The sequence below is a fragment of the Ctenopharyngodon idella genome, chromosome 6 (genome assembly GCF_019924925.1).
Source record: "Ctenopharyngodon idella isolate HZGC_01 chromosome 6, HZGC01, whole genome shotgun sequence".
In the NCBI taxonomy this organism is placed as follows: Eukaryota; Metazoa; Chordata; class Actinopteri; order Cypriniformes; family Xenocyprididae; genus Ctenopharyngodon; species Ctenopharyngodon idella.
This window is the reverse complement of record NC_067225.1, coordinates 30,635,456-30,657,863: the sequence shown is the minus strand read 5'-3', so window position 1 is coordinate 30,657,863 and position 22,408 is coordinate 30,635,456. Positions and strand designations below refer to the sequence as shown.

General features: G+C 37.0%; 3 protein-coding genes across 5 annotated transcripts; 1 reads left to right on the top strand and 2 right to left on the bottom strand.

Moving 5' to 3' along the window:
- Nucleotides 1-43: 43 nt before the first annotated feature.
- LOC127513959 (cytochrome c oxidase subunit 6C-1) lies at nucleotides 44-2,928 on the bottom strand. 2 transcript variants are annotated; one of them, XM_051896215.1, is made up of 4 exons: nucleotides 2,777-2,928; nucleotides 2,042-2,155; nucleotides 1,522-1,658; nucleotides 44-209 (listed from the first exon to the last, which is right to left on the bottom strand). In XM_051896215.1, the coding sequence occupies exons 2-3, from the start codon at nucleotides 2,144-2,146 to the stop codon at nucleotides 1,533-1,535; spliced, it is 231 nt and encodes a 76-aa protein (XP_051752175.1). In that variant the 5' UTR covers nucleotides 2,147-2,155; nucleotides 2,777-2,928; the 3' UTR covers nucleotides 44-209; nucleotides 1,522-1,532. The 2 variants fall into 2 exon arrangements, with proteins under 2 accessions (XP_051752175.1, XP_051752176.1); XM_051896216.1 differs by having other exon boundaries at nucleotides 2,759-2,830.
- A 901-nt stretch (nucleotides 2,929-3,829) lies between these two features.
- Nucleotides 3,830-10,876, top strand: tomm34 (translocase of outer mitochondrial membrane 34). Of its 2 annotated transcripts, none has more exons than XM_051896210.1 (8): nucleotides 3,830-4,202; nucleotides 4,279-4,454; nucleotides 6,873-6,972; nucleotides 7,048-7,200; nucleotides 7,306-7,463; nucleotides 9,601-9,748; nucleotides 9,911-10,037; nucleotides 10,131-10,876. In XM_051896210.1, exons 2-8 carry the CDS (start codon nucleotides 4,325-4,327, stop codon nucleotides 10,230-10,232), a joined length of 918 nt encoding a protein of 305 aa, XP_051752170.1. In that variant the 5' UTR covers nucleotides 3,830-4,202; nucleotides 4,279-4,324; the 3' UTR covers nucleotides 10,233-10,876. The 2 variants fall into 2 exon arrangements, with proteins under 2 accessions (XP_051752170.1, XP_051752169.1); XM_051896209.1 differs by having other exon boundaries at nucleotides 3,831-4,202; nucleotides 4,318-4,454.
- Nucleotides 10,877-11,922: 1,046 nt separating this feature from the next.
- Nucleotides 11,923-20,670, bottom strand: ywhaba (tyrosine 3-monooxygenase/tryptophan 5-monooxygenase activation protein, beta polypeptide a). Its single transcript, XM_051896212.1, has 6 exons — nucleotides 20,500-20,670; nucleotides 17,082-17,382; nucleotides 15,580-15,703; nucleotides 15,184-15,347; nucleotides 14,873-14,968; nucleotides 11,923-13,814 (listed from the first exon to the last, which is right to left on the bottom strand). The coding sequence occupies exons 2-6, from the start codon at nucleotides 17,373-17,375 to the stop codon at nucleotides 13,758-13,760; spliced, it is 735 nt and encodes a 244-aa protein (XP_051752172.1). The 5' UTR covers nucleotides 17,376-17,382; nucleotides 20,500-20,670; the 3' UTR covers nucleotides 11,923-13,757.
- Nucleotides 20,671-22,408: the final 1,738 nt, after the last annotated feature.

Sequence of the window (22,408 nt, the reverse complement as noted above, 5' to 3'; positions counted from 1 at the left end):
CAAATTACATTTTCATTTTAAAATACAACATAGGAGAGACATGTTGGCAAGATATGATTCAACATTTATTTCAAGTCCCAATAAGTCACTACAGCATTATGGTTGTCAACAGTTTATTTGTATCTTAATGAGAACATCAGACATCAATGTTCAAATCCAATAATCTTATAAAGATTCAGTTGTAGAGCAGGAATGCAGGGGCACATTATCTGTAAAGAAAGAAGAAAAGTGTAAGTGACAGTGTTTTTACATTTAAGGCAAGACACCACAGGCGAATAGATAGATAGATACCATATTTTCACCAGCTGATTAATCATAGTACATTACTGTGTTGTATTACAAGTTTTCTGAAATGCATTATTTAAATTTGCATTAATTTCCAAAACCAAAAATCAGATTTTCATTTTGTTGACATATTAAAGGTTTTTACAGAGTAGACTTTGGATCTCTTTTTAATCACTCCATAAATAAAATATTTTTGTCAAAAAAACAAATGCTTTTGGAAATGTTATATGTATATCAGATGAATGATATATGAACAAACTCCTCAAAAACCTACAGAATACAGATAAGAATAAAACTGTAGAGTTTGGTGTGTGTGTAAAGCTGCTGACATGATTTCAGGCTGCAGGAGAAAAAAACATTGAGAAAACTGCCTTTAAATATATGCATTGTAATTGGAACCTAAAAACACAAATAGATGATAGACACATACATATGTATTTGGATGTTTTCTATCCATTAGTCTGGAAAAAAAGACAATGTTATGGAAGCAAAATAGCCCAAAATCTCAAAAATTTACCAGTGTATGGAAGTAAAATAATGACTAATGTGTTTGAAACAAAAAAAGCATGTGGAATTGCACTAATTGAAAATGCAGTGCATTAAGAGTGCTTGCATTTTAATGCACTATTTTCAGGGCTTGCTTTTTTGGGGCCTGAAATTCAACATGGTTGTATATTTAAGCTGTGAATATTTCACATGAAAACATTTCATAGACAATTTCATTACTAACAATGCAATAATCCACATTCACCACATCAGCGTCAGGGGAGATAAGATTCTCTCTCCTTTGCTGTAGAGAAAGCTGCTTACATGTACACTGGGAAAAGGGCTGAAAATTGCTTGTCGAATATTATAGGTGGTATTTTCAAACAGACTGAATATTTTGGAAATGAAATCTGGAAGGTGAATATTGCATTATTTTAATAATGAAACCGTGTATGAAATGTTTTCATTTGAAATATTCACAGCTTAAATATAAAATAAACAATTTTTCTCAATTAGTGCAATTCAACATGCTTTTTAGTTTCAAAGATATTAGTCATTATTTTACTTCCATATTAAGAGCATAAAAGTGGTATTAACGGCATTCTTTAAAAATTAGAGTCAAGGACAAAACTCAGAGTCAGGGCTGTTTAATATTATTATGTTTACTGAAATGGCAGTGCTTACAGAAAGCAAAATGATGCTTGCAAAGTATTACAAATAAGATTTATATGCATTCGAAAGGCCACTTACGTTACATTGCTTTATTCTCCAGAAGGCCTGACACTTTCAAAAACACCAGCTTCTCTCATGGCGTTAAACTCCTTCATGGCATCGTACCGTTTGTAGAAGTCAGCATATGCCTGTTTCCTGGGCTCTGTTACTCCGAACTGCAGAAAGACAAAACTTTCTCAGATTAAAAGAAAAATGTCCATGGCAGCTTGTAAAACAAGCTTCAAAAATAATTTAACAACGATGAAAAGAATGAAAGATAGGGATGAAACCAAATGTCCAAGATCAGAAATTAAGGAGAATAAAAACCATTGAAAACTAATCTTAATGACTACTGAAGTTACATCATGACAAAAGGTGATTTTAAAAATGTTGAAGACATCTGAATCTCTCTCTTTTAAAAATTTAAAGAATCACTTCTACCTACACAAAAGATGAAGTACCAATCACAATTTTGAACAGAACTGAAGACCACAAAGGTCCAACATAGTGCATATAATCATACAAAACAACTTAATCTGACAAACACAGTACAACTGACCTTGAAAGAGGCTGCTGCAATGAGGGAAAGAGCAAAAGCGATGGGCAAATGAAACCTTAGACGTTTGGCAAGGAGGCCCCTCATCGCTGGCTTTGGAAGTGACATTGTTGACTTCTGGAAAGAGAAGACAATAATGGATTTTAATTGGGGAAAAAAAAAAAAAAAAAAAAAAATCATAGACTGATAGTCAATTGACAGCCTTGCACTTCCAATAACATTAGATCACCCTCTAGTACTGCTACGTGCTATTCTGACCATCACACATGGATGTCTTGCTGACTTTCATGACAAACACAGAATAAGCCGTGTTAACATTTAGGTTTTTCTTATGGGTAGAGACTGAGAAGATAACAATATGTAATATACTAATATGCATGTTTTAAATATAAATGTGCTGTCCAGTTCAGGTCAAGGATTTAGCGGCTCGGCTAAAATGCAATTTGCATATTATTTCTCTAGACGTGATAAAGCGCAAGCCAAGCAATTAATCATTGCTTTATTTTTAATATGGCACTTCTGATTCATGTCATAGTGCCTTCTGAGATTCAGGACTACCTGTCTAGCTAACACTAGCTAGCAATGACGACCAGCGGCAAGATACATTTCTGAAACGAGATTTGTTTAGCTAAATAAAAAGAAGAAAAAAAAATATTAAAAACACAACACGGTGATATATTTTATACTTGAATCACCACAGAAATTTTGTTATAAACGTACAGCAAGCTCGATATTTACCGTTTAATCCGCGACCTTCAGCACGCACGTCCGGTAACTCAGACAGGAAGGCGTTTATGTGGGGCCCAACTACGGAAACTGGCGAAGGACAAATACGTTGGGGCCGATTCAGAGCAATAAGAGATGACATTGTAGTGACAACCATATATGTCTATGCCGTCCAGGGTTATTATAGTTAACTAAAATAATAATAAAAAAAATACATTTTTGTTAAATAAAATAAAATAAAACATATATTTTAAAAAAATATAATATGTAAATTTTATTTCAGCTACTTGCCAAACTTGATGTTGTAAAATAACTAAAAGTATAAAATAACATTAATAAAAACTAGATAAAAACTATTAAAAATGACAAAACACACAACAAAATTACTAAAAACTTTAACAAAAAAAAAAAAAAAACATGAAAACGGTAAATAAAAAAAAATAAAACAGATTTTAAAATATTGCATTTTTTTTTTTCAGTGAACCTAAAATAACACTGCTGCTTTCAAAGGAAGAAAACCCGACATTTTATTATGTCTTGAAAAATATGATAATTATTTTTTGTTATAGGATGCTGGTGTTATGCGTTATAAAACAAAGTATTAAATTTGTTTTCTAGTAAACATTTCACATTTTCTGACTGCTTGAATTGGTATCTATAGCTACCACGTATTTAAGTTCATAGTAGCCTACTATTTTTAATAAAAAAGAAAAACAGAATTTTCAGTGTCTAACAATAATAAAGACAAAACAATGCATGTAAGATTGTTATAGGCAATAAAATCATTTTTTAAATAACTGGGTTTCGTGAATGATTTACTATTGTCTTTTTATAGTCTTGTACTTTTATTACTAAACATTTTACTCATTTGCAGTTCGTATTATTAAAAAGAAAAAGGAAATATTTAAAGGAAACAATGCGTTTTAAAATAATGAATGTTTAGTGTTTCAGGAACATCTGGCAACCAACGGCTTGGGACTGGGTCAGTGTTGCCAAGTCCATATAATTTAAAGCAACTTTTCGTATGTTTTTATCGGACCAGGATGCGTGATTTTGTCCTCGGATCTGGCAACACTGGATTGGGTTACAATCACCCATCCTGATCTTCAAATAGCAGCACACCGGAGCTCGACAGACGCTTCAGCACTGAAAACTGAAACTGAAATACAACACCGCCTGTTTCTTTAGAGACTCGGCCGGTAAAACGTGGTGTTTATCCCGGCTCTCGCGTGTGTAGCAGGAGAAGAAGCGGATGTTCTAGCGAGTTCTAGAACGAGGACTGACTAGTTGTCTCACGAGGTTATAAAGTTGGTTGTTAAATACAATAACTAGTCACTTTAAACAGGCGGAGTTGAGCGATCACCAGAGTCCTTCCTTCAACGTTTAATACTTTCCGGGTTTTCCAAAATTAGACGGTGATTCTACCGCGGTAACTCTGGTAAGTTTATACGTATAACAAATTTACTGTCCGTGTAATGTTGATGTTGTTCATGATGTAACATTCCTAAATTAAGTTAACAGCAGTTAAGGATCACACTGACTGGTCGTTGCAGTGTCATCATGCCTCAGAAGCGGCGCTCACAGTCGTGGACGGAGCTCAAACAAGCCGGTAACGAGTGTTTCAGAACGGGTCAGTATGGAGAAGCTGTGACCCTCTACAGCCAATCCATCCAGCAGCTGGAGAAGTCTGGTAAGAGAAGTCAAATATAATCATATGACAAATATCACCAAGGTGACCACCAGCGTTACAGTATTACCACTTATATAACTTGTTTTTGTACATGTACCATATTAGCACCATTGTATTCTTTGCTAGCACTTGCACAAAATGTTCCATTGTATTCCTGTACCTAGCAGTAGCATGTTAATACCATAGTCAATGAATTTCAGTTCTGGGGTTTTCAAAATGGGGTCCTGGACTGGGGAGTATGTGGGAAAAGTGTGAAAAAGACAAAATAAATAAAAATAAGATTAAACTATAATGCATCTAACAGTACAGCACTATAGTGAGTAGAAGAACCACAATATTATGTAATAAAAAATAAATATTTTCCAAATAATATTTTACACAAATTTATAATATTAATTTCCAGAATATAAACTGGGTCTTCATACATACAAATATATTTTTTTGTCATAGACTTTACTGAAACATTGGATTAAATTGAAATAACCGCGATTCATTTTCTTATATGCATAAAATGAGTAAACAAACTAGAAAAAAAGAGAAAGAAACACCAGTTTAACCAGCACCCATTCCCCAGCCTGTTAATATATGATACAATCACATTAATACAACATTTCAGTTATGATGCAACGCATTAAGGGATAGAATTTCATACGAAGTTAACAGATGAAATGGTCCCATTTCTTGTCGAATTGTCCAATGCTGTCGTTCAAAAGGTATCTAGTTCATTTCAGATGTAGGGCAGACATCAGTTCCTCAAGCAACAGTTTAACAGTAGGAGAGTCAGTCTTTTTCCAGAACAGCAATACCAGCTGTTATCAGGCTATATGTGAGGTATTTATATTAAGCTTTGTTCAAAGGATATGTAGAATCATAATCTCCTAGTATATTAAGCACTGGGTCTGGTTCCATATTCACATTAAGGACATCAGAAATCACCTTAAAAACCTCACACCAGAATCCCTGTATTTTAGGGCAGAAAATTAAAATCTATGAGCTAAATCAGCATTGATCACAAAGATTATACAAAATTATATGCAATTTCTTTTCGAGAAGTGTATTCTATGTATTACCTTAAACTAAATGAGATGTAGGCCCTGTTTCCGTTGGATGTACCATGTCCGTTACGTCATAAGTGTTTCGAAATTGCAATGGTTCGCGTGATTTTGGCAGTTTGATACGCGCTCCGAACCACTGATTCGAAACAAAAGATTCATAAAGCTTCGAAGCTTCATGAAGAAGTGTTTTGAAATCACCCATCACTAGATATTGTTGAATCAAGTCATTATTTAGTTTTTTTGGCACACAAAAAGTATCGTCACTTCATAACATTAAGGTTGAACCACTGTAGTCACATTAACTGTTTTAAATATAACTTTAGTACCTTTCTGGGCATTGAAAGTGTAAATTAACTTGCTGTCAATAGAGGCCTCACTGAGCCATCGGATTTTATCAAGAATATCTTAATTTGTGTTCTGAAGATGAATGAAGGTCTTACGGGGTGTGGAACGACATGAGGGTGAGTAATTAATGACAGAATTTTCATTTTTGGGTGAACTAACCCTTAAAGATGCATTTTGGTCAGTCGGATCACAAGTGGACGACGCTAAATACAGGTGTACACAGGGTCTAAAATGTTTTGAGTTTGTCCACTTTCGACTACTTCCAGATGTAGTTGAAAACACATTTGACCGGATTGCTTTCGTAGTGTAAACACTCATGTGGTCGAATGCGTTCAAACAGCTACAAAAGACCACTTACTCTCCACCGACTGACCTAATGCCTAAACATTATGGGAAGCACGCTAGCCAGGTGGGATTTAAACTTTGTCGTCTGAGGACCCAAGTTTGACTTGAAAAACGTACCAGGAACATTCCTGACTTCTAACACGCACTCACCTCTCGCTCACCTATCAAGTTCACAGAGGGGGAAGTAGCTGCTACTAACATCCCATAAATTAAAGATAACTGATTTTTGTTTCCCCTAAACTGTCAGACAATCATCAGTGATTGAGGGCGGGAACTCTTCTAATGAACATTGTGTGTACGTAAATAATTCCTTATTTGTAAGAATCTGAAAAAATATTGCTGCTTTTAAAATTTTAGGATGCATGAGGATGATCATATTGGGAGTCTACGGCATCTAAAAAATTAAGACCCCCTGTACTATCTGACAGAACCTTGAAAGTGGTGGAATCTGATAGTAATGTCATGGTGCCATCATATCCTGATGTTCTTTTAATAAGAATACAATGGAGATTCCATATTTAATGTTTTTAAATTAGTAACAAAATGGTTACCATAGCAAGCAGGAAGCTATGGAAGTTTCAGAGCAACTATTTTTAAAATGACTGCTCAGACTGTAATAGATGTAAAGGAGCATTTGGTACTAAGGTAAATAAAGTAACTGTTCCGTTCACAGGTCAGAAGAAAAAGGAAGATCTGGCTATTTTGTACTCCAACAGGGCCGCCAGTTACCTGAAAGACGGAAACTGCAATGAATGCATTAAAGACTGCACAGAGTAAGTGCAACAAACAGGTGCAAAAATGGTTGAAGTGATAATGTTCAGTGTTAAAAATCCTTATTTACCTTTCAGGTCTCTTGAATTGGTTCCTTTTGGATTTAAAGCTCTGCTTCGCCGGGCGTCAGCTTACGAAGCCTTGGAGAGATACAGACAGGCTTATGTGGACTACAAAACTGTTTTACAGATAGACTGCAACATACCAGCTGCTCACGATGGCGTCAACAGGTCATTCTGCATGAACAAAGTTCCAGAATTATTAAGCAATTAAGTTAATTTATGAGCTTAAGAATACAAAAATGTTTCGTATAACACATTGTTCCTTTCCTTCAGAATGACCAAGGCTTTGACGGATATAGACGGACCATCTTGGCGAGAGAAACTGCCACCGATTCCCACCGTTCCAATGTCTGTGAAAGAAAGCCTAGCGCAAGCCACCAACTCGGCCTCCAACTCAAAACAGAACGGCGTGATTGACAACAAGAAAAAAGGTATTTTTTTCCTGTGTTGTAGAGCTGCATGATTCTGAATAAACTGAGAATCATGAGGTTTTTTTTGGTTAAAATAGAGATCACGATTCTGAATAGACAACTAAACAATACAGTATATTAAAGGCACAGTATGTAAATTTTCACTACTAGAGGTTGCCTATTCAAAGCAAAGGTGTAGCTTGATGACGCCGAGATTGAGCAGAATCTTGGGCGATATCGTCTTCACCTCACAGCCGGTGGAAAAGAATCAGGATGGGACTCGGGCAGAAATTATGTTCATGGATGAGATTATTAACATTACTCTAGTATGAAGCAGAGCAGGGCCGAGTGTTGTGAGAGCAGAACGAGGACGCTGGAGCGATTGCTAATGAGAGACGAGCGCGACACACATTCGAGAGCAGCTGAGCTTTTATTACGCCGCAGATGAGCGCTTCCGCTTCTTCCGGTCAAGCGTGTGTGGGGTAAAGCATAACGTTGTTATAACGTTACTCTGTGCGTTCGGTCGGCGGCTGCTGTGAGACACTTGTTGCACACTGCAGTAAGATAAAACCGGAAATCGAGGGTAACGGGGGTATGATGTCATTGATTGGCGATGCACGGACACGGTCCGTGTCCTGGTTAAAATTGCTTATTTCTCTGAATTTATTCTTGGAAACATCTGGGATAATGTAAGTACACAAGTCAAAAAAAATATACAAGTGGTTTTTGGATATTTTAATCTAAAAAATCTTACATATTGTGCCTTTAAAGGAACACCCCACTTTTTTTGAAAATAGGCTCATTTTCCAACTCCCCTAGAGTGAAACAGTTGAGTTTTACCGTTTTCGAATCCATTCAGCCGATCTCCGGGTCTGGCGGTACCACTTTTAGCATAGTTCATTGAATCTGATTAGACCGTTAGCATCTCGCTCAAAAACGACCAAAGAGTTTCGATATTTTTCCTATTTAAAACTTGACTCTTCTGTAGTAACATCGTGTAATAAGACCGACGGAAAATGAAAAGTTGCGATTTTCTAGGCCGATATGGCTAGGAACTATACTCTCATTCCGGCGTAATAATCAAGGAACTTTGCTGCCATACCAAGGGTGCAATGATATTACGCAGCGCCTGTGACCCCCTGCTTGCACAGGGAGCGTGCCTTGCAACCATGGAGATATTTGTGAGAGACGCTGCGTAATATCATTGCGCCTGCTGCACCCATGGTACGGCAGCAAAGTTCCTTGATTATTAACACCGGAATGAGAGTATAGTTCCTAGCCATATCGGCCTAGAAAATCGCAACTTTTCATTTTCCGTCGGTCCTAGTACACGATGTAACTACAGAAGAGTCGAGTTTTAAATAGGAAAAATATCGAAACTCTTTGGTCATTTTTGAGCGAGATGCTAACGGTCTAATCCGATTCAATGAACTATGCTAAGCTATGCTAAAAGTGGTACCACCAGACCCGGAGATCGGCTGAATGGATTCGAAAACGGTAAAACTCAACTGTTTAACTCTATGGGAGTTGGAAAATGAGCCTATTTTCAAAAAAAAGTGGAGTGTTCCTTTAAGAAAAAATATTTTTTTTTAAAAATCGGTTTGAGTGAATGATTCAATGACTCGCTCATAAAGACTTCACTTTTTTCATTACTGGATGAAACATTTTTGAACAAACCTTTTGAATGCATTATTCAATGACAAATCCATTTTTTAAGTCACTTGTCGCCACCTACTGGTGTAACATGTAATTGATACAATCTTTATTTGAAGCGTCAAAAAGGTGATTTACTATATTTTGATAGCTACTGTAGCCATCCGAACTATAAACTTTATTCCTGCACTTCTGTGATATGAATTATTGTAAGACAGAAATAGTGATACTGTGTGGTTGTGAAGCTGTTATATACTTAAACATGACCACTCCTCTCTTTGGATCATTGGCAGCGGCAACACAGATCTGAATGTTTGCTGTGATCATACTTGTCAAAGGTTCAATAGACAAAGCCGAATCGCTGTCATTTAGGAATGAGATTGCGTGGGTGTTTGAATCGAGATCGTGACCTTTTAACAATTAATCGTACAGATCTACTATGCTGTACTGCGCGAACCCATCATACATTGCTTCAGCACTTGATTTTCAATTGTTTTATTCAAAGCACCAGGACCTGAAGCTGTTAAAAAGGCCAGAGCTCTAAAGGAAGAAGGCAATGCCTTTGTGAAGAAGGGCGAACACAAGAAAGCCGTGGAGAAGTACACACAGTCACTCAGTCAGGACCCCACAGAAGTCACAACCTACACAAACAGGTATGAAATGCCACAAAAAATAGTAATTATGCTGCCAAACATCAGGGTTCATGTGGCCATGGAAAACCTGGAAATATGGAGTTTTATAACTGAATTTGAATTTCTAGGCCTGGAAAAGTCGTGGACGTGGTTTGATAATATTTAAATGAATATTGCTTGTAGGGCTCTCTGCTACCTGTCATTAAAGATGTACAAAGAAGCTATTAGCGACTGTAATGAGGCTCTTCTATTGGATTCTGCCAACATTAAGGCATTTTACCGACGTGCCCAAGCATACAAGGAACTTAAAGTAAGTTCAAATGAGTATATTGTCTTGAAAAAATTACTATGATCTCTGATTGGTGGATTGTTTTATAAATTGTAATGTTATTTTTCCTCCTAGAACAAGAAGTCTTGTATTGAAGACCTCAACAGTGTGCTAAAAATCGAGCCGAACAACGCAGCAGCACAGAAGCTCCTGCATGAAGTACAGAAGATGAAATAACAGTGATTGTAAAGTGGATATGAGGAAACTTTCCCCAAGTGCCTCGTTGATTTGCCACTCAAAGCTGCAACGTTTGCTACAGACTTCTGCTCATCCTTCAGATATGCACATCATAATGTTATTTAAAAAATAGCTTGAGTGTTCATGTTCATATAGGCACATTTGACTGGGTGTATTACTGTCATTAAAATGGCAATTGGGTTTCCTTTTGAAACTCCAATCTTGTGTTTGTTTGGTCAGACTTATTCTGGTTGTTAAATTAGTCCATTTAATTAATCACTAATCGAATCTGATGATTTGGCATGTGATTTTAATGTCTTTTTCATTGCACATTTAACTGACTGGCTTTTTTCATTTCAAAACAATTTCCACTTAATACACTCAGTTTTAGGGCTGTATTTTCTACAAAATGCGTTCATGTTTTACACTTACCTTTAGTCTTTTCCAGAGAAAGTACTCAGATGTGTTGTATTGTTGTGGGTTAATCACTGTCAAAACCATTTAATGTTTATATACATTTACAAAGACTTGACACCTGTATTTATTGATGTTTCGTATGCCATTTTGCATCAAAACAATGTAAACGGGTCTTTAATTTAAAGAAAGTAATGCATCTGATAATAAAGGACAATGTTCAGTAATAATGTATTTTCTCATCCAGTAAATTGTCAGATGTAATGCTATGGTCAGCGATTACCTCTTTTTTGTAGGAATTAGCAATACTAAAAAGACACAACAGTAAATACAAGTAGTAAAACTAAAAGCAGTTTTTTGAGCCATAAATGTGCCTTAAATTCAAGATTACTTTGCAAACAAGTCATTTCAACACATTTGTCTCATAGACCTCAACTGCAAGTGTTACTGTAAATGGCTTTTGTTTGTACAAACTGAAGAACAAGTCAATGCTTTTCTGTGGTAATCAACAGCATGCCACAGATGATTGAGGTTAACTTGTAAAAACAGTTAAAATTTCCTAATAATTTACTCACCCCCATGTCATCCAAGATTTTTATGTCTTCCTTTCTTCAGTCGAAAAGAAATTAAGATTTTTGAGTAAAACATTCCAGGATTTTTCTCCATGTTGTGGACTTCACTAGGGTACAAGGGGTTGAAGGTCCAAAACAACGATGTCGGACGATTTTGAAGTTTTTCGTCCTACCACGGTACTTCCACCTATGTCACGTGTGACCTTTCTAACGTGATTATGTAATGCGTGGTGCACCGCAGAGCAGTGCAAGACAAGCATTTGTGGTTAAAAAGTATATAATTTTTTTTTTTAGAAAATTATTGTTTCACTAGATAAGACCCTTATTCCTCATCTGGGATCATGTAGAGCCCTTTGAAGCTGCACTGAAACTGCAATTTGGACCTTCAACCCGTTGGTAGCCGCTGAAGTCCACTATATGGAGAAAAATCCTGTAATGTTTTCCCTCAAGAACCTTCATTTCTTTTTGACTGAAGAAAGAAAGACAAACATCTTGGATGGCATGGGGGTGAGTAAATTACCAGGAAATTTTAAATCTGAAGTGAACTAATCCTTTAAACTTGCTTAAATCTTCATTAAATATTTAATAATTTTTATAAAAACCACATGCCTTTTAAATGTTTAAAGAACAATGACAAGACCTTGAAAATTTGCAGTCGTTCTTTGAATTGAATGTACACCACTGCGAAAAACAATACAGCGCAATTTGGAACTGATAAAACTTTTATTTCACTTTAAATTGTCTTTTACACTTTCCTGATTATAACATGTAAGGTGAAACTAGAACTGTTTTAAAAGACATACACAAATCTAGTATAACGTCAATAACCAGGTTGTATTTTTTTTTTGTCATTTTGTCATTTTTTTTCCCTTAAGCTAGTCTAAATTTTCACAACCACGTGCGCGCTAAGCAATGAAACCGTCACAGAAGCTAACTTTAGGCAGAATACTGGTCAGTAAAAACAAAGCAATTGGAGATACCAGATATACAGACAGGCTCGGCTCCACATTCACTACTGTATTTTTTGTAATCAAGCGTAGAATAACTGCCATTTGTTCAGCTAAGGGGAGAGAAAAAGAGATTTTGTCTTCAGTGCATGAACATTGTCTTCAGCTCGAGACAGATGAGTTCTACACCTACGTGGAATGTTATGGTGATGTGACAAGGTATTGTGACACTGAACGAGTGGCTACCTCCCTAGTAATGCTCGGGTCCTTCAACTATTTGCCAAATCTGATCTCGTCTTGCGTTTCACTGACTTTGGGCCAAGACTTCAAAGCCTCCACTGGTCTGCGGCACTTTCCTGCACAAAATTCAAGTTAAATCCAGAATTTCTCAGGTTGAACTGCTAAGGACTTACAGAAACTCATCTCTTAACAGGAAAGAAGAGTAATAAAGCTCAAAGTCAGTCTAAGGCCCCAAAACTCCTCCTGAACTACACTGATATCATTTGAAGAGGGAAACATCAAGCATAGACTTCCTGTAGGGGCGTTCATAAGAGGGTTGAATTAAAAAAAAAAAAAGAAAAAAAAAAAGGTGTTTTTGCAAGCAGGCTGACAACATTTAGTTTTAAGACAAATTTATATTTACCTCTAAAATGTTTACAATTTTACATCTTTATTATACGGAGGTGTGATCTAAAAGGGAGGGAAAAAAAAAAAAAAAAAAAAACGTACAGAACAAACCAGGAAAATCGTTTACTGATGTCAAACAGCACCTTTATGTTGACTGTCTTCTCGACAGCACATTAGGAAACTCTCCAGTTTGTTCACAAAAGGTCTGTAATCGTTAAACGTCACATACTGATGGAATGTCTTTAACTTAAAACTGAACAGACATGGAATGGCAAACCTTGGGTCCCTTTTGTCGTCTTTAGCCATGTACTTAAAATAAAATGACGCACATGACAGCAATAATAGTAATGCATGTTAGTCAGTGTCACAATACAGCCTGTTTTCATCCCTTCTGTATGAGATCGCAACAGAATTGTACTGCTACTCGTACTGAAACCGTTCAGATTTCCATTAAGCACAAGTTATCCAGGAGGAAAAACTAAACATCACAGTGTTTGTTAAATTAATGGACAGTTTAATAACCTTTTGAATAAAACCAGCAATTGCCAGTACACTATTGGAGAGAAAAGACATAGAAGGGAAAAATGGGTGAGGGGTGGGGGGGGCACTATAATGCATTATAACCTGCTAGACCAGAGAACATATACCTTTTAAAAATGTTAGGAGGGATTTTAGGAAGGGAAAAAAAAGATGGAAATCGTTTCCACTACTCAACCATTTTCCCTCGTCTAAGGGAAAAATACACAAACAGACATGTTTGAGACAAGTCAGCCTTGGAAAAACCAAACTTTACCCTGCCGCTCATGGCTTCAGGGGTACAAACTTGTAGGTCAGATACAATTCATGCTGCTCGTCATACAGAAAGGTGGATAAAGGTGAGGTGGATTGGATGGAGCAGGGAATTATGGGCTGTATATGTGTAAGATAAAGAGTGTAGGTGGATTTAACAGTGAAGTGCAACGCCTTTAGTTCTCGCCCTCGCCGGCATCCCCCTCATCACCCTGGTTTTCTGATGTCCACAGCTGCAGAAAGAAAGAAAAATGTTAAAATTATGCAATGATCAGGCTGCAAGGGTCCAAAATTAACTTTTTTACCACACCTACCAATTGCATAATATTAAATATTTATTAATGGCAAAATTTTGCCCTATTTATATTAAAAATAAACAAAGGAATTCATGTCAATTCATATCAACTCAATTTGTTATGCTCATAATATAACATGTAAATGACACAGCTGTACTACATTTGAAAGGTGCAAAGCAAAAATTTCATTAGTGGACTTTTGGACCACTATTTTCCTTGCATTTTAGTAACAAGCAAATTTTGTTCCTAATATATTATTTTTGATTGTTTAACGCAAGTAATATTCTATGTATGTTTCACCAGAAAAAAAACAAAAAACAAAACTTTATACTAGACAAAACATCCTACACAAAATTGTCATTAGAAATTGTACGAGTCACAAAGACGTTTCAATGTTACATTAGCACAGCTCAGACTTTCATTCTTAAAGTTTAAAGATTAAAACTGAGTAATCTATAGAGTCTATATTAATTTTGCATAGGAATGCACGATATATCAGCCACCATATCGGTATCGGCTGATATATGTTCATTTTTAATGTTATCGTTTTATTAAAGCCGATAAATAATGGATTATTTCCATCAGCTGAGACACTTCAGATGCGCACTGTCCACCATGATGGTTTTGAATTGCTTGAGATATGATTGAAATCACTTCAAAAAGGAAAATACAGTTAAGTGCAACATATGCAGTGCAAGTCTGTCATATAGGCTACATAAAATTATAATGGGAACATTATAATTGTGTGCTTGGGACATGGCTTTTTTTTAAATGGTGAAACTTTTTTCTTTGTAATCAGGCTCTCAAATTATATAAAAATTTGGATTTAGATTTATCGGCCAAATTATCGGTATCGGCGCATGCCTACTTTTGCATTGTTAATTTGAAGCAAGTATTAATTTTGGGCCCTGTCTATACTTATAAAACTGGCAAAGATTTTTTTTTATTTAAAAAAAAACAAAACAAAACAAAAAACAAACAGAGTTTGCACTTACAGTGAGGTTGTCCCTTAGTAACTGCATGATCAGGGTGCTGTCTTTGTAAGAGTCCTCGTTCAAGGTGTCCAGCTCAGCAATTGCCTCATCGAAAGCCTAAGGGGAAGGTAAACATGAGGGTCAGAGGACTGTTGTCTTCCTGTACACTGGAAACGCACTCTAGTATTCAGTATAAACTCACTTAGTTTCAGGTTCCGAAACACTTTTTGAAGATATTCACAGAATGTTGCATAAATAAGATGAGATTAAAGAGGAAATAGTGCATTGCGTGTACTCAAAACAAAAAAAGTCAAACAAGATAATTGTCTAACCGTCTTTGCCAAACTGCAGGCCTGCTCTGGGGTGTTGAGGATTTCATAGTAAAACACGGAGAAGTTCAGCGCTAGTCCCAGCCTGATGGGGTGTGTTGGCTGCATTTCCCTTTTGCTGATCTCAAATGCATCCTGGTAAGCCTTCTGAGAGTTGTCCACTGTGGCTGTAATTTGATAGTAAACATAAAATCTAATTCATGACCGTTAACATCACAGTCTGAATGCTTTGATGCCGTTTCTTTGGCTAGCATCTAATTATTCATTCTTAGGACTTGACCTTATACTGCAGCACTATCGGTTCCCATCTTTACACATTAAATTATCTTCACCTCTAATGACAGATGAACCATAATTTTAGGCAACATCCTTCTTGCTTTAAAAATAAAAAGAGCTCACTTTTCTTTGATTCTCCGGATGCCACCTCGGACAGGTATCTGTAGTAGTCTCCTTTCATTTTCAGGTAGAAGACTTTGCTCTCTGCCTGGCTAGCGTTGGGAATGAGGTACTTCTCCAGGAGACCCTGAGAGAACAGAGGAAAGGCTGACATCAAGCTATGTACATTAATATTACATGAATAAAATAAAAATCATTAGCTATCAGAAAGAAGAAAAACAACATTCTTAGAGGTAAAGTGTACATTTTTGAATCCATCCAATGTGCATTTTTCATATTACAAATACAATTGATTCCTTTTTCCCTGATCATAAACAGTGAAATGCCTTGCTGCCTGCGTAGGCAGCATTTTAACTGAAAACAAACATATTAAGTGGTTGATTTGGAACACTTGAAATAGAGCATCATTCATTTGAAGCTTTGCACATGAAGCAGACTTGACACAACAAAGACGATAAGAGAGATACAACAGTATTCCAAAAAGCATAAATATACATTGCACACAAATTGTGGCTAAAAAGAGCCATTCTTTAAAATCATCCGACACTTCATTGCTATAATGCCTTAAAGGATTAGTTAACTTCAAAATGAAAATTTCCTGACAATTTACTCACCCTCATGTCATCCAATATGTTTTTGTCTTTCTTTCTTCAATCAAAAAGAAATTATGGTTTTTGAGGAAAACATTCCAGGATTTTTCTCCATATAGTGGACTTCAACAGTTACCAACGGGTTGAAGGTCCAAATGTCAGTTTCAGTGCAGCTTCAAAGAGCTCTACATGATCCCAGACGAGGAATAAGGGTCTTATCTAGCGAAACGATCGGACATTTTCAAAAAAAAATAAAATAAAAATGTATATACTTTTTAACCACAAATGCTCATCTTGCACTAACTCTGCGATGTGCCACGCATTACGTTGGAAAGACCACGCGTGACATAAGTGGAAGTACCGCGGTAGGGCGAAAAACTCCATCTCATTTTCTCCTCCAACTTCAAAATCGTCCCACATTATTGTTTTACCTTTTTTTGTAAAGGCCGTTTCACTCAGTCTTTGCACATTCTTGCTCGGTACTTCCGCCTACGTCACGCGTGACCTTTCCGACGTGATTATGTAATGCGTGACGCGTCGCAGAGCTAGTGCAAGACGAGCATTTGTGGTTAAAAAGTATATAAATTTTTATTCTTTTTTGAAAAAATCCTGGAATGTTTTCCTCAAAAACCTTAATTTCTTTTCGACTGAAGAAAGAAAGGCAAAAACATCTTGGATGACATGGGGGTGAGTAAATTATCAGAAAATTTGAATTCTGAAGTGAACTAATCCTTTAAAACACAGTTTTTAAAAACACAAGCATCTGATATTACAAAACAGACATTACAATTCAGAAGTTTTTAATTCAGCTGCAATTCTAACAAATTAAATCAATGTGCAACTTCTAGAACTGTCAATTCAACTGTCAAATGTTTTCTTCCTTGTAAACTCAGATTCACATGTCGCGTCTCTCACCAGCACGTCGTTGCAGATGTCCTGAAGCTCGGCCTCGATCTTCTCACGGTATTCGCGTGCCATCTGCTGTTTCTTCTCATTGCCCTCCGTTTTCTGCTCGATGCTGGAGATCACACGCCAGGACGAGCGGCGGGCGCCAACCACGTTCTTGTAGGCCACGGAGAGCAGGTTGCGCTCTTCGTTGGAAAGCTCAACGCCGCCCTCCGTGACGGCCTTCATGGAAGCAGCCATGTCATCATAGCGCTCAGCCTGCTCAGCGAGTTTAGCCTTCTGCACTAGGTCGCTCTTGTCCATGATGAAACTACAAAAGTAGGGGAAAAAAAAGGTACAATTAGATAACAAAATTCATGTTGCTGGTGAGTTAAAGGTTTGATTAGTCTAGCGCATTATCCGGCCCCTGGTGCCTGTATGCATATAATAAAATTAAGTCAAGTTTGGTGTCGCTTAGAGAGGTTGGCTGACCTCCTTTTGTTGTAAAGAGGTCAATCTTCAAGTTGGTACCTATTTTGACCTGCACCAGATACTATTATTAAATTTGGGTCTTACGAAGATTTGAGTCATACTGACGGCTAACCATGAATGATTATGTAAAAGGACAAATGAAAAGACATGTTTCATTGGTACGTCATTCACTGACTGTCTTTTTATCTCAATGCATTCATCACTGAATCATCATATCAGAGTAAACAACATCAGTAAAGTCCCATTTCAGGTTATAACACTTATGAAAAGTATGACAATACAACTTCATTATCTGAACCAGGCTAGTTATACAGAGCTTTCTTAAAGGATTAGTTCACTTCAGAATCAAAATTTCCTGATAATTTACTCACCCCCTTTCTTTCTTCAGTCGAAAAGAAATTATGGTTTTTGAGGAAAACATTCCAGGATTTTTCTCCATATAGTGGACTTCAACAGGGTTCAGTGGGTTGAAGGTCCAAATTTCAGTGCAGCTTCAAAGGGCTCTACATGATCCCAGACGAAGAATAAGGGTCTTATTTAGCGAAACGATCAGCCATTTTCTAAAAAACGTTTATATGCTTTTTAACCACAAATGCTCATCTTGCACTGCGCCACGCACTACGTAATCACGTTGGAAAGGTCAAGCTTGACGTAGGCGGAAGTACCGTGGTAGGGCGAAAAACTCATTTTCTCCTCCAACTTCAAAATCGTCCGACATCGTTGTTTTAACTTCTCAACACTTGTGCAGTACTTCCGCCTACGTCACGCGTGACCTTTCCAACATGATTACGTAATGTGTGGCGCATCACAGAGCTAGTGCAAGATGAGCATTTGTGGTTAAAAGGATACAATTTTTTATTTTTAGAAAATGACAGATCATTTCGTAGACAAGACCTCATCAGGGATCATGTTGAGCCCTTTGAAGCTGCATTGAAATTTGGACCTTCAACCCGTTGAACCCTGTTGAAGTCCACTATATGGAGAAAAATCCTGGAATGTTTTCCTCAAAAATCATAATTTCTTTTCGACTGAAGACAGACAGACATAAACATCTTGGATGACATGGGGGTGAGTAAATTATCAGGAAATTTTAATTCTGAAGTGAACTAATCCTTTAAAATTGATAAGTTGACTTTGAAAAGATGCAGTTTTGCATCCTACAACTGCAGTCACACTAATTTAAGCAAGCAAAATTACTTCAGACCCCAAAACAATGCAAACTAATGCAGCACTGAGTTGAATTCAAAGAGCGTACCAAATTAAAGTTGAAACATAAAACAACACTGTTCAAGTGTCTTTTCGCTGACTAAAATTAACTTGAACTTTAGTATAATGCATTTTTTTTATTTGTCAAATATAAAAACATCTTGCCATAAGAAAGCTCACTATTATACATCTCTTAAAAAAAATAAATAAATAAATAATAAATAAATAATTCAATTTCCAAGAAATTGGGGGTTATTGTGCCATGTAATGCATGACCCTTCTTCAAAAATAACTGTATGCATCATAAATCAGGCTTATCCACAGATCTCTGTATTAGTAGAACCTAAAAGAATAATTTCTTGTCCAATAACAAGTACATGTTCACCATAACATTTGCTTTACCTTGTCTTTGCATTGAGTGTTTTACATTTGTTCTTTGCACCAAATGACAATTATCCAGGTCATATTTAGCTCACACTGCACTATAAGGGAGTGGTTTCACCATTTCTGAAACGTAACCCAATTAAAAAAGCAGGTCAAAAACCATTATTTCTCAAACATCCAATGGCTTATCCACCTCTGCATATTATAACTGGTCAAAGTCTAAATCAAACCCACTAGAATGGATCACCTATTCTAAATCACATTTAACCCCAGGTCTCTGACTGCTGCCTAATATTACATTTACCCATTTGACCGTCTACCTTTGTGCAAGGTCATGGATTACGAACAGGAATCGTGATTCTAGCAGGCCACAGTGGGAATTCCAACCCTGTCAGCTATCAAAACGTGTGTAAGTGCCAACGCCCTGGGCGTTGATGTCTCCGCCTGAGTCCTGAACCCGAACCGCAGGTAACGGTGTCAGGCGAGTAAACACAGCCCGTCCAGATCCTGGAGACCAACCCACCTGAGTGAGCTTGACGATCGGGTGCCTAATATGACCGAAGGGGGCTGGAGTACAAGTTAAAATGCGTAGTTTGATCAGTTAGTAGATGACATAAGCTGCTGTCGAACTAAATTTATTTACATAGGCCTTCACGACGCGTCCTGACGACAAGTCCGCCATCCTTTGAGGCGATTGTTTCGCCATTTTATAAGATCCCAATCGACTATGTTAAATCAATATATTAATTTGAATGATTTAGAGATAGTAAAACTACGAATTTGAGCTGTATTAAGCGCCTAACCTTGCTAATACTGCACTGCAGCATATTCATGGCTCTTCGCTCGAGCTAACAGCGTTAGCCACCAATGCAACGCCCTCTCTCTCACATTCCCTTGTGGAATTTAATCGGACGAGCCGATTATTCTCGCCAAATTTAATTTAACCGTTACTAGCCGCAATTCATCGGCACGCGCCTTACTCCTCTAGTGTATTTTACTATTGACTGATTAGCCGGTTAGCTTTCACGACGGCCAGGCGTTGAATAGACGCGGGAGCCGCTGGCCATTCCTCCCGTGCGGATGAGGGATGTTCCGCGCGATGGTGCTTTGATTAAGCTCTTACATAATGAAAGTGCGGGAACCGCGCGCTTCTACTACAAATCGGACGCAATCGGGAATAAATCGGCAGTAATCGTTATTCATCGCCCGCCTCGGCCTAAGTCCTTGTACCCAGCCCCAAACCACAATAGACACCTTCCGCCATTGACAATGATGAGGGGGGGCTTACATGAGCAACAATACAACAAAATGCATCTCTAATATTCATAATATCACACGAGCGGCCTTAATGGGCAATGTAACTCACATTTAAATATATTTCGAGTCCTGATTTGTGTCTGTTAACGATGGGAGTATCAAGCTGTCCTCCGTTTCGCTGCTCGGGGTATTCAGGGCAGTACCACTTCCGCTTGCGCTGACACTTCCGCTTCCTCTAAACTCCACCCCTCCCCCCCGCCAGTATCCATGGTAACCGCTATCCGGGGTTTCCTACACTGTTTTACACGGTCCCTCACGTCACAAGGACCATGGCAACCGAAGTCGTGCGTGACGTAGTTAGTCACCATAGCAACCGTTGCCAGGAGGCGCTCGACAGCTTGCTGAATTCCAAATGGAAGCGTCAGAACGTTTGGGTTCACTTGTGAGATTAATAATAATGGCAGCAACAGAAGAAGATGTTTATGATTCCTCCTTCCTCCATTCTAAAACATGTACAAGGCCTTTGAGAGATACAATATTTGTAATGTTCATGTGTAAAGCTCATTTGCATTTCTTATTTCTGTTTTCGTTAATAATAATATTAGTATTTATTAGTAGGCCCTACTTTTTGTTTAGTAGCTAGCACTTTTTCACACATAAAATGCTATATATATATATATATATATATATATATATATATAAGACTACATAAAAGCCATTTAATAAAAATAATAAAACAATAAGTGTTAAATTAATCATTAAAATAAAAGGAAGTGAAAATCAGTCACAAAATAAATAGATAAATAGGCCAAAATAATGATTTGATAATATTCAGAAGAGAAACTTGTACTTTGATGGAAAAAGACACATTATCAATGTCACAGAATTACTTGATTAGTGACCTGGAAATAGTGCAGAATCTTAAAAAGTTCTATTAATTCCTTATTTCACATCATGACTTTTTACATGCAAACACTTCAGTAACAACAATATGCATCGACAAATACTCTAGAATTATTTTTCCATCAAGATTTAGTCTTATGCATATTTGTTGAAGTGCAATGATAACAAAGATGTTTTCATTCTTTTTTTAAAATAGGCCAAATATATAAGAAAACCCAGTTAAAGGGATAGTTCAGGAATAGTATTTTTTTTTTTTTTTTTTCCATACTATGGCTGTTTGGTTACCATATTTTTCAAAATATCATCTTTCGTGTTCAGCAGAAGACAGAAATTCATACAGGTTTGGAACAACTTGAGGGTGAGTAAATGATGACAGAATTTTCAATTTTGGATGAACTATCCCTTTAAACAGGGTTTTATAACACCAAAACCCAAATCAAGCCTGCCAGCACCTGTGATACACAGAAGTCACCAGTAGGGTGTAGTGTAGATCTCTCTACAGTGACACCGACTCAAACAGGGCAGTCTGGTATAGCTGCTTTAGTTAAACAAAATGTTACATTCTACAATGGCTGGTATGACTGAAAAACATTCACAGGCAGAATAAAGTTTGCAAGTTTAACCGGGTGACTTCGAAAGATCACAATCTACTTTCTAGCAGCAATTTGGCCTAAAAACATGAAGTTGCTCCAGGTGGAATTTCAATGCAGTTACTGCTTAATGGCAAATGGCATTTGTTAGTATATTTTTTAATAGATGGTATGATGTCAAGCCATATTTTCCACCAGTTTGTGCGTTCCCAGGCATGTTCCCCCTCTACAAGAGCTTTAAAATGTCTATGTACAATGTAATCAAAATAAGCAAAGACCTTTTGAATTTGAGCGGCAATCTTGTATTTGACTAATTTTTTATCTCATTTTTAATGGTCTATTATATTCAGCTGTTTCCCAGAAAAAAAAATATTCTCAGAACGTTCTGCTAATGTTCCAATTAAGTTATGAAAAAGTTCTGAATGTTCTCTCAAAGTTCAAAACGTCCATTTTTTATGTTTTAAAAACACTTTTTGTTGTTATGTGAACATTAAGGGAACATTATGGGAATGTTACTTGTGAATG

Coding starts and splice junctions, on each gene's coding strand:
- LOC127513959 (XM_051896215.1), bottom strand. CDS start 2,146: ATGTCACTTCCAAAGCCAGCGATGAGGGGCCTCCTTGCCAAACGTCTA. Junction 1,659..2,041: donor TTGCAGCAGCCTCTTTCAAG/GTCAGTTGTACT, acceptor GTCTTTCTGCAG/TTCGGAGTAACAGAGCCCAG.
- tomm34 (XM_051896210.1), top strand. CDS start 4,325: ATGCCTCAGAAGCGGCGCTCACAGTCGTGGACGGAGCTCAAACAAGCC. Junction 7,464..9,600: donor GATTGACAACAAGAAAAAAG/GTATTTTTTTCC, acceptor TTTTATTCAAAG/CACCAGGACCTGAAGCTGTT. Junction 10,038..10,130: donor AAGCATACAAGGAACTTAAA/GTAAGTTCAAAT, acceptor TTTTCCTCCTAG/AACAAGAAGTCTTGTATTGA.
- ywhaba (XM_051896212.1), bottom strand. CDS start 17,375: ATGGACAAGAGCGACCTAGTGCAGAAGGCTAAACTCGCTGAGCAGGCT. Junction 15,704..17,081: donor ACATCTGCAACGACGTGCTG/GTGAGAGACGCG, acceptor CTGTTCTCTCAG/GGTCTCCTGGAGAAGTACCT. Junction 13,815..14,872: donor TACTAAGGGACAACCTCACT/GTAAGTGCAAAC, acceptor TTCTTTCTGCAG/CTGTGGACATCAGAAAACCA.